Source organism: Dromiciops gliroides, chromosome 4 (assembly GCF_019393635.1).
Source record: "Dromiciops gliroides isolate mDroGli1 chromosome 4, mDroGli1.pri, whole genome shotgun sequence".
NCBI lineage: Eukaryota > Metazoa > Chordata > Mammalia > Microbiotheria > Microbiotheriidae > Dromiciops > Dromiciops gliroides.
The window spans coordinates 229718482-229729928 of NC_057864.1; the positions used below are offsets into that span (position 1 = coordinate 229718482).

At 37.1% G+C, this 11447-nt stretch overlaps 1 protein-coding gene across 1 annotated transcript; it reads right to left on the minus strand.

Moving 5' to 3' along the window:
• Positions 1–3584: 3584 nt before the first annotated feature.
• LOC122754881 (olfactory receptor 2T4-like) lies at positions 3585–4523 on the minus strand. The gene has a single exon (XM_044003319.1). The coding sequence runs from the start codon at positions 4521–4523 to the stop codon at positions 3585–3587; it is 939 nt and encodes a 312-aa protein (XP_043859254.1).
• Positions 4524–11447: the final 6924 nt, after the last annotated feature.

Genomic DNA, 11447 nt, shown 5'->3' on the forward strand with positions numbered 1-11447 from the left:
GGAAAGATAAAGAGTCTTATCTAACAAAACATTCTCCATGGAGTGTTGGGCCTAAACCCTGTCCACTTTCAGGAAAATATGGTTCATCAAAGAATGGTGGAGCAAAATTTGGAAGGTACCTTAATCAAACCCATTCCCCAATAATGAAAGTTAGGGAAATTACAGAGAAGAGCACTGGCTTGTGACTTAGGAGGTGTGGCACACTCTGAGAATTATCAAAGTATTGACTCTAACCTCAGGGTCTCTCTCTCTCTCTTCCAATTGAGTCAGGACATTTTGAGTCTTTGCTAGGAATTCTATACATGGTGCATGTACTGATTGAAATGAGCTTGAGACTGAATCTGAAAGCCCAAGCTACCTCTTCTGCTTTGTGTTTCTTTCCTTAGTATATGTGACTGGGTAGCAATGCAGAGATGGATATTCCTAGCTTTGGAGGCATCTGTGAATTCAAAATGTTGGGAGCTCCTAGGTGGTCAGTACAAGTAAATACTGCAAGGCTTCTTGGAGAAGATGAGTACCAGCAAGATGAGTCCATTCAAGCCTGATTTGTCAAATGACACGGACCTGCAAAGAACTGTCTGGACAATGCAGAGCCAAGGGAGAGGTGAAATGCTGATTAAGTAAGCCTGAAAAAGCCTCCATGTTTTCCTGTTTTTAGCATCACATTCCTGGAAAGTATGACAATAGTTATATGTTATTGCTACTTGTTTAAGATTTTTAAGAAATCAATTCATACTTATTAGTCTCTTGTGTTCTTATTATTAGTACACTAATAATAATAGCTATAATTTATATGACATTTTCAGGTTTGCAAAGCGCTTTACATATGTCATCTTATTTTATCCTCACAACAATGATGGGAGGAAGGTGCTATCATGATCACTATTTGTAGATAAGAAAACTGAGGCAAGAAGAACTTAAGTGGATAGCCCAAGGACCCGCAGTTAGTGAATTTCTGAGGCAGGATTTGTATTTAAGTCTTCTTGATTTAGGAGTTTTAAGCTTGGGTCCAGTACATTGGACCATCTTGCTGTCCATACACTAAGTAGTTTCCTATTCTTCCCTTTTTGGAGATACCCTAAATACAAGTCAAACCTAGCTTTAAGTGATTTTTCCCAGGCTTCTGGACAGGGGGAAGAAGAATGAGTAAAGGCCCAGAATATCTGAGAAAAAGAATATGACACCTCTTCTCAGGTGCCAGGCTCTCCTATGACTCAACTCAGTTGACTTGTGTAGATGAAAAGCTGAGTGGTGATGGAGAGGGAGAAAGTCCCAGCCCCACCTCTGCCTGTTAGCATTTCTGTGTGTTACATCAAAATTTTAATTGAAGAAGAAAACAAAAGAAAACTATAGCTGGTTACTCTTTGAAAGGAAATGAAGAGAACAACAACAACAACAAAAAACCCTTTAAGGATGATAAACAAGTTTGAATAATTCAAAAGTTAAATCACAATATGTTGATCCAAGAAACATCCCATGAAATTTGTATATCCTGAAAGGCAGAGAAGAGTCTCTTTGGGGTTCTACCACTTTTAAAATTCAGTAAGAGAATAAAGCTATGGGCTTGAAAATTCAAAAGTCAAAAAAAGAAAAAGAAAAAAAAGAAAAAATATGTCCTAAGGAAGGAAAGCAAAGGAGGTGGACTAGAAACTTCCTATTTCTTCTAAATAGGGCATTACAGAAGATCACAGAGGTGTGGATGAGAATACTGAGGAATTTCATTTTTAATTAGGTTGGGGAAGGTTTATAACAAATAAACAGTCAAATAAATAGGACTATAGAAGCAGAAATACACTAAAGTGTATTGGATTGGGTTGGGACAAGGAAGGAGAGGAGAGGAGAATTTGGCATTTGATGGCCTCCAGTAATGCAAAATACAGACTGATTACAAAATAATAAAAAAGTGAAAGGGCAAAGACAAATGATTAGGAATAGGAAAGAGAAGAGGGGTATGGAGGGGGACTAGCATCAGGACTCAGACCAGCTTCAGTCCTAGGGAAAGTGACTCCAATGGGGGAGTGTCAGGCTGATCTTGCATTCTGTAACTCCTTAAGTCTCCACCTCAAAACCAATCAATTAAGCTGTATTTATTAAGCATTTTCTATGTGTTTAATTTACAGGGCACTGTGCCCTGCAACTACAAAGACAAAAAGGAAATAGACATTCCCCTCAAAGAGCTTACATAACATTAGAACAGATGTATATAAGAAAATAGCAAGACAAATACAGAACAAATACAAGGTACCTTGAAGATAAAGACTAGCTGCTTGGAGAACTAGGAAAAGCCTCATTCTAAAGGTAGTAGTTGAGCTTTCTTGAAGGAAACCAGGGCTTCCAGGAAGTAGATGTGTAGTGGGTGAGCATCCTAGACATGGGGGACAGTCAGTGCAAATGATGGAGAGGAGAGATAGGGCATTCTTTGTGAGGAACATCACATGCCAGCATGTCTGGACCATTCAGAGAGTGTGGTGGGGAGTAAGTATGAGGAGCGCTAGAAAGGAAAGAGCCAGGTTGTGAATGACGTCAAATGCCAAATAAGAGTTTCTATATGATCTTGAAATTAACAGGGAATCATTGTATAGGAGAATGACATGGTCAGATCTTTGTTTAAGGAAAACCACTTTGAAACCTACATGTAGGGTAGATTAAATTAGGGAAAAATTTGAGACCAAATGGCAAATTATTGCAATCATCTTAACTGGCTTAAGGTAGAATGGTGAGTGTACAAGCCAGAAGAGAATTCTTAGCCCTAGTTATTAATACTTCAATAGTATAAGGTTCAGAAGACTATCAATTTATTTTGCCATATTTAAGGAATTAGAGGGAAAGACTAAGACATGAGAAATAAATTTCCTTATTATTAGAATTTACATTTACAAGGCATTTTTAGTTATAAAACTTTACAAATATTATTTCCTTTGAGCCTCTGTTCTTTAAGTTTAGCAAGTGATACACTGTTTTTTTAACAGGTGAGAATACTGGGGTATATATAAGTTAATTGACTTGCCCAAGATGACCCCCACAATTGGATCATGCCAGATTCAGGAATAGAAGAGCCCTTTGTTAGCCCTATGGGCAGCTAGGTGGTGCAGTAGAGAGAGTGCTGAGTCTAGAGTCAGGAAAACCTGAGTGAAAATTAGGCCTTTTACTAGCTGTGTGACCCTGGGGAAGTCACTTTATGCTGTTTGCCTCATCTGTAAAATGAGCTGGAGAAGGAAATAGCAAACCAGTCCAATATCTTTGCCAAGAAAACCACTAAATGGGGTCATGGAGAGTTAGACATGACTGAAATGACTCAACAACAACAAGAACAATGTTAGAGAAAGAAAATGGTGTCTAAAAACAGAGATGCATTCTACTCCTGTGGGAGGATGACAAAAATAGTGTCATCCTGATAAAAGTGCAGAGGTTATATGTAAAATTAATTTCTAGTTAATTTTTAAAAATTGCCTTCAGAGGGAAAAATGGTCAGATAGATTAAAGGAGGTTAAATGAACTTACACAGAGGTCAAGATGTCAAATGTGATCTCTAAGTTCTCTGATGCCTGAAATAGTAATGCCATAAACAATAAAGGCATTCTATTTTACTTTGAAATGAGATTGTTTCTCATAGTCTTCCTTAGTGCCTCTAAAACATCCTTGTTCCTCAGACTGTAGATGAGTGGATTCAGCATGGGTGTGAGTATGGTATAGAATAAAGAGAGACCCTGGTTTAACTCTGGGGTATGGGAAGACCCAGGTGTCATATAGATTACAATGGCTGGCCCCAAAAAGAGACTTACTACAGTCAAGTGGGAAGAGCAAGTGGCTAGGGCTTTATTTCTCCCCTCAGGTGAGTTCATGTTGAGGATAGTGAGGAAGATGAGAGTGTAAGAGGTCACAATGAGACTAAGAGGAAGGATGATAAACACAGTGCTCACCACAAATACTCCCATTTCATAATCTAAGGTATCCTCACAGGAGAGCTTTAAGATAGCAGGCATCTCACAGAAAAAATGGTGAATCTCCCTAGAGCCACAGACAGGGAAATGCATAGTATAGATTGTTTGAATTACAGCATTTAAAGCACCCCCAACCCAGGATGCCAATGTCATATGCAAACATATCCTGGGACCCATAATAATAGGGTAATGCAGGGGTTTACAGATAGCCACATAGCGATCATAGGACATGAAGGTCAGAAGAATGCATTCAGAAACCCCCAGAGTCAAACAAAAAAACATCTGGGTTCCACAGCCAATTCGAGAAATATTTTGTTTCCCTAGGTAATAATTGATAGCCATCTTGGGAACAGAGCTTGAAATGTAGGCCACATCAATGATGGAGAGCTGGCTGAGCAGGAAGTACATAGGTGTATGGAGTCGGGAATCTACCCAGATCAGGAGAATCAAGATAGAGTTTCCAGTGAAAGCAATGAGGTAGACAGACACAATAATGGAAACAAGGAGGCCAGAATATTTGAACTCAGGGAAGAGTCCCAGAAGAATGAAATCTGTTGTTGATGTTTCATTGCCTTTCTCCATGTTTCATTCTTTTCTGCTTGAAATGAAGGAGCCCCTAGAGGTAGGTGTAGGGAGGGAGAGAGAGATTGAGAAACAAAACAGACTGTGAGATCTTTCCAATAATCACTGGATATTTTATTTTAGAATAAATTTATGTCAGCCCTTCCCCAAACTTTAATACCTCTTCACCAAATTTCTTAGTGGTACTTAAATATTCTAAGTAGTTATTTTTTAAAAAATCATCACAATGGTGCCTCCTTTACAAATCATTTCAACTTTTTTTTTGTATACAGAAATACCAAAAGACAAGGTAGGCTTAGTCCAAAATAAACTAGTTTATAATCATGATGTTTCTCAGTCTTCTATGACTGTATCCTCTTGATTATGGTGTGTGTTCACTTGAATACAGGTAGAATCATAAAACCTAGAATTTAAAATGATCTCAGAGGTTACCTATGAGCACATGGGTTATAATAGTAACCCATCAACAATGTTGATGATAAGTTGTCATCAACCTCTGTTTGGAGATCTCCAGGGATGGAGATCTCACTCCTTTCTGAGTCTTCCAGTGCATTTTAGGAAGTCTTTCTCTGGACTGTATTTCTTCACAGTTTAATTTACTTCCCTATATTTGAATCCTATGAAGATTATTTCTAGAACTATATTTCCACTTTTGACCTCTCTCCTGAGCTCCAACCCCACTTTTCCAAGTTCCTGCTAGATATTTAAATTTTACTATTCTACTGTTAGCTCCAAATCAACATGTATAAAACCAATGTCATACATACTCTTTCAGTTCTAAAGAAAATGTTGCACTTGATATCCCTGTTTCTTTTAGTCATACCAATATTCTCCCAGTCATCTAGACCTCAAACTTCAGTGTTTTGACCCTTCTTCACCTTGCCACATTCAATAAATGATGTTTCCATCTACCTCGTATAATAGTTACAATAACAGTAGCTAACATTTATATAATTCTTATATCATGCCAAGTTTATTTATGTGCTAAGTGCTTTACAAATAGTATCTCATTTCATCCTCACAACAATCTTCTGAAACAAACAGGTTAAATTACTTGCTGAGGATCACACGGGATTAACACCTGTGATGGTGGGGTTTACATACAAGCACATAGCAGTCATAGGAAATGATGGTCAGAAGATGGCATTTAGAACTCTCCAGAGTCAAAAAAATTCTGGCTTCCACTAAGTGTCACATGCTAGATTTCAATGCAGGTGTCTCTGATTCCTCACCCAATGCTTTAGACACTGCAACACCTACCTATTCTCTATTTCCATTCCTACTTCCACCACCCCAATTCATTCACCTCTTTTTCTTCAATACAATGTACATAGTGATGTCATGTCATTCTCTGTTCAAGAACATTCAAAGACTTCCTTTTGTCCGTGGGATAAAATGCAGCTACTTTAGGATCTACAGGAAGGATCTACAAGAATTCAGCCCAAAGTGTCATTCCAAATTTTTCTGTTTCCCTTTATCTTACCTAAATAGAGTCAATACTCTACCCAATTTAGTCTCCTCACAATTGCCCAAATTTGTCTCATGCATCTTTTTTTCCTTGCTGTTTTCTTCACCTTGAATGCCCTATCTCATCTCCAACTCTCTAAATACTGGAGATGGCTTCATTAACTTTATGTTGGGGGATATTTGGGTAACTATAATGAGTGATGGAAGTAGCATCTGGTAACAGGGTTTAGTGAAAAGCATTTTGGAAGCCAAGATCTGGGACTTACTCTCAGGTTAACAGTATGATTATGAATATGTCACTTTCTCTCTAGAATTTAGTTTCTAATCTATAAAAGAAAGCAGTTGGATTTGATGAGCCCTAGCTTTAATACTCTGTGATTAAGGGAGTTATAGTACAGAGGACAAAGAGGTTTTAGAGGAAAGCAGGCATAAAAATCAGATTAATAAATTGTGGATTGCACCTATGAAAATGAAAATCAAATTCAAAAATAAAACAAATTTCTCAAATCATTGTGTCATCGCAATTATGCTATCCCCTGAAAACAGATAGACCATAAGCTATTCCTCTAGCAAGACAATAACTTTATAATGTTAATGATACTCCATTATCCTTGCCTCTTGGAAATGCTGAAACCCTCAAAATCCCTCCCCATGTATTTTAGTTTCTTAGGAGATACTCCTAGGCAGGGATTGGATTCTTTCTCCATGTAACATTGAGCACTGAGAACCTGGACTACCACCGCTGTGTGAGCAGGCAAGACCTACCCCATCTCTAGGCTTTCACTTCCTTATTGAAGAAATAAAAAGGGATAGACTAGATGATCTATTAGATCCTTTCCTAGCTTCGAGATTCCAAGAGCTGTCCATCTCTGCTTAAACAAAAGGACTGTATTGGCCTTGGGGCCAGAGGGTGTGTATGTTATTTCATAGGGAAATAGGACTTAAATAGGGGCCAGTGTTTGAGACATTCTACTCGATAGCTCAAATCCTAGGAGTTTTGTATGGAGTGTCCTAGGAGAACTTTGTCCCTAGACTTTAATTAATTTGAGCATCCAAAATCGGTCCTGAATTTTCCCCAAAGGATCCAGAGAAAATCTGTTCCCTCAGGACACTTTAAGAATCTCCTTAGTCAGTTTTCCCTTGAATTTCAATTCCATTTTAGCTTTTCTCTGTTGCCTAGTTCTTCCATGAAAATGGCAACCAAAATAAATAATTTAGTTTTATATGTGTTGTGGTAAAATGAAAAGAATGATGGATTTGGAAGCAAGAGACTAGTTTAGATTCAGGCTCAGACACTTTCTAGTTTTGTGAGTATGAGTAAGTTATTTAGCCTGTCTGATGATCAGGATTGGTATTACTTGTTGCATGCCCTGTGATTAGATTTAAAACAGGTTAAAACTGAGAAATTACACAGGAGAAGCAAGTGTTACATAGTAGAAACAACACTGAACTGGAGTCAGGAACATATGTATGTGTTTCAATCTTGGCTCAACTATTTTATATCACATGATAATAGAGCTAGAAGGAATGTCCTATATACCAGCAGCTAAAGGAAGGACTATGTGCAAAGTCTGTGGAATCAGTTCTTAGGCAAACACTTTGATTTTACAGAAAACTCAACTGAGGAATAAAGAAGTTAAATGAGTTACCCTAGGTCCCACAGCCAGTCAGTGGAAGAGTCCTTGATGAAACCCATGGACAAATTCAATTCATCCAAAGACTTCTGAGCCCTTTTCTCTATACATATAGTATCTCTCTTGGTGATCGAGTTCTTGGTTTAATTATCATCTCTTGGCAGATGACACACAGATCTCTATATCTAACCTTAGTCAGTTCCTTAAGCTTTAGTCTCACATTAGCAGGAGTCAACTGGGTATCCCACATACACCTCAGACTCAACATATCCAAATTCTTTTCTTCAAAACCCTTTTCCTCTACCAAACTTTTTTATTTCATTCTTCCAGTCAACCAAACTTGTGAATTCAGCATTATTTAAAAATTCTCCCTCTTTCTTACTCCACCTAATCAGTTGTTTAGTTTTGTTTTTACCTTGAGATTTCTCATATATAAATCCTCTCATCTAACCACCATTTTAGTGTAGCTCTTGGTCTCCCTTGGCCTGATTGGTATCCCAATTGGTCTCTCTGCCTCAAGTCTCTCCCCATTCTATTTGCCACATAGATTTCAAAGTGACTTTCTTTGAGTATAAATTTGACTCAATAATCTCTAGTGATTCTCATTCATAGGATAAAACAATAACTCCTCTGATTAGCTCATAAAGCTATTTATAACTAGTCACAGACTATATTTCCCATCTCATTATATTTTATTTCTCTTCCCATGATCTAGTCAAGTCAAATTTTACTTATTTACAAATCTTATTTTTTTACTTATGATACTTTATCTTCTCAAGATGAGTCATTATTTCATTATTGATCTTTGTATTTTGAGCATCTACCATAGTAACTGATATAGACACCTAACTTCATCTTTTGTGTTCATACAAATTTTCTAACCCTGTCAGTACTTTTCTGTGTCCTAATTCTGACATCCAATGTGTCAATAGTAATTCAAGCATTGTTAGTTGTTAATTTAATAATCATATCAACAAAGACACTGACCAAACTATTAGGTGGTACAGACCAAGCAGAGATGCCTGGGACAATTCAGTGAAGACTTTCTGCCAAGTTAATATTAAATAACTTTTTTATTCTGGCTATTCAATTAGCTAAAAATCCATTTGATTGTATTATTGTTTATCCAAAGTGTCTCTTTCTTTTCTGGAAGAATAGTATGAGTGCCATTCTCATATAACTTCCCAGGTTAAATGACCTTGTCAAAAAATAAAACTTGGAATTCCTGTTACTCTGGCCTTGCTTTCTGTGGAAACACATCTAGTCTCAGAACACTGAAAAGATACTTGTACATAGTATCTAATGACATTTAAGTTGCCTAAAGCTTGGTCTCTAAAAGTTATTCTTATTTGAGAAAACTCAGACCTCTTATCTTGGTCATGTTCCATGAGAAATAAAAGTAAAGAGGCACAAAAAAGCTCATGGGCCATTCTAGGAAGAAGTCAAGAAGTAGGGGGCAGCTAGGTGGCGCAGTGGATAGAGCACCTGCCCTGGATTCAGGAGGACCTGAGTTCAAATCCAGCCTCAGACACTTGACACTTACTTAGTTGTGTGACCCTGGGCAAGTCACTTAACCCCAATTGCCTCACCAAAAGAAGAAGAAGAAGTCAAGAAGTCAAGAAGTAGGGGAGAGGAATTGATATATTTTCCCTTCTTTTTCCTCCTCTTCTCTCTCTCCAAGTTTCTCAGGAAGGGGCAGGGTAGGGTTAGGTTAGGTTAGGTTAGTTCTCTTCACCCTCCCAATCTCCCTCTCATAATATTTTAGCAACTGTGGAACTTTCTGGTTGCTTGGTTGGCTATGCCTGGTTGGGTTTATAAAGTGTTCAGTTATCAACAATATGTGACTTGTGTTCTTAGTATCTTCTTCTAAAGATAATAAGTCACTGCAGATGAGTTCTAAAGGTTTGTTGGTACTAATATTTCTCAAATATTCAGCATGAGTTGATTGTGTTTTTCTTTGCAGACACAAGAAATGTGCCTAACACTTCTTGGCAATATCTGTGGCCATCTTGGGCCAGTAATATCTGTTTCTTACTATCTCTAGGGACTTTTAGTTAGCTTGGTGTCAATCCTGAGTGCCCAAGTGAAGGTTAGGGACAGGCCTTATCCAGCCTCTGTGGGAAAAGGGGCCAACTTTTCAGCAGATGCCCCTTAGGGGAAAACATTTTTATCATCTCCCTGTTGTGGCTTCCAGGGATAAAGAGGTTTTGGCATGTGAGTGAGGGAATATTGAGTAGTACTAACTTAGATCTCAGAACAGGTTGCATTCAAGATATTAATGGCTTCTTAGATACTTTACTTCAGATGATCTTAAAGCATGATGAATTATAGAGCTACACATATTTTATCTTGCCATCACCTACAAATGCAACACTTTCATGTTTATACACTCTGAAATTCCTCTAATACTTTTCTAGTTTGCAACTCTGAAACTTGTTAGTAAGCACTGTGACCTTCATTCTAATGCACAGTTCCTTCCTATGCTAAAACCTCCTCACTAGCTACATTCTGTTCCTTTTTTCATATTATTCCCTAGTGAACAAATTCTACTCTGAACTTCTTCTCTTTCTTGACCCCCATCAGAGATAAGATCTTCAATTTTACTCACATACTGCTGGCCAAAACTAGAGAAAATTATGGAACTATGCTGATTGGGTCCACTACAAATTTATATTTCATAACCTCACCTGGGCTCTCACTGAAACAAAGCAATTCTTTTTTACCCATCTACATTTACTCACTATCCCACTTGCCACAGAAGCTTTTTAAAATCTTTTCATCCATCCTCAAACCTCTTATGATTCTCGCTCCTCACACCCTCTCATCTCAGAAACTTTGCTACAGATTTCACTGAAAAAAATTGAGACATTTGTTAAAAGCTCTTTCTTTTCACCTCATCTCACATCACTCAGATTACTATTACTATCTTCTCCTTTACCCTAATTTCACCTGAAGAAATGGTCTTTGTCCTTTCCAAGACAAACCCCTCTCCTGAAAAAATGATCTAATTCCATCCCATCATCTCCATCATTTCCATTCTCTCACTAGTTTTCTTCCTTGATGCAAAACATATGTCCATATAAGTCACATTGAGAAAAGAAAACAAACAAAATAAAGCAATAAAAATAAACAATAGTATACTTCAATCCACATTCAAAGTTCATCAGTTCTCTCTCTGGAGGTAAATAATATTTTTCATCATGGGTCTTTAAGAATTATCTTGGATCATTATCTTGATCAGAGTAGCTAAGTCTTTCACAGTGGATCATCCTTACAATATTGTTACTACTGTGTACAATGCTTTTTCATGGTTCTGCTCACTTCATCTTGCATGATAGTTTTCCTTTTTATTACTGAATTTTATTTTTAATTTATAGAATAATACAAGCATATCCATAACAGTACAATAAAAAGATGATTACCCATGAAATTGCAAATCTACTATGCACAACTTGCTATTCTTTTCAAATATACAAAAAAATTATCATGTAAATTTTTTTTCTTCCCTTCCCCCCCACTCTAGAGATGGCTACCAATAGACATAAATAGGTATATACATGGAAAATTATTTTATATATACTTCAATTTATCAGTTCTTTTAATGGATGCAAATAACATCTTTCTTCCTATATCCTTTATGGTTAATTTAGGTATTTATAATAGTCAAAATAGGTATTTATAATGGTCAAAATTCATTTGAAGTTATTCTTAAAATGATATTTTTAATAAACATTTTTATTTGAAGTTTTGAGTTCCAAATTCTATCCCTTCCCTCCTCTTTGCCCTCTCCTCTCCCTAGGGCAGCAAGCAATTTTATATAGGT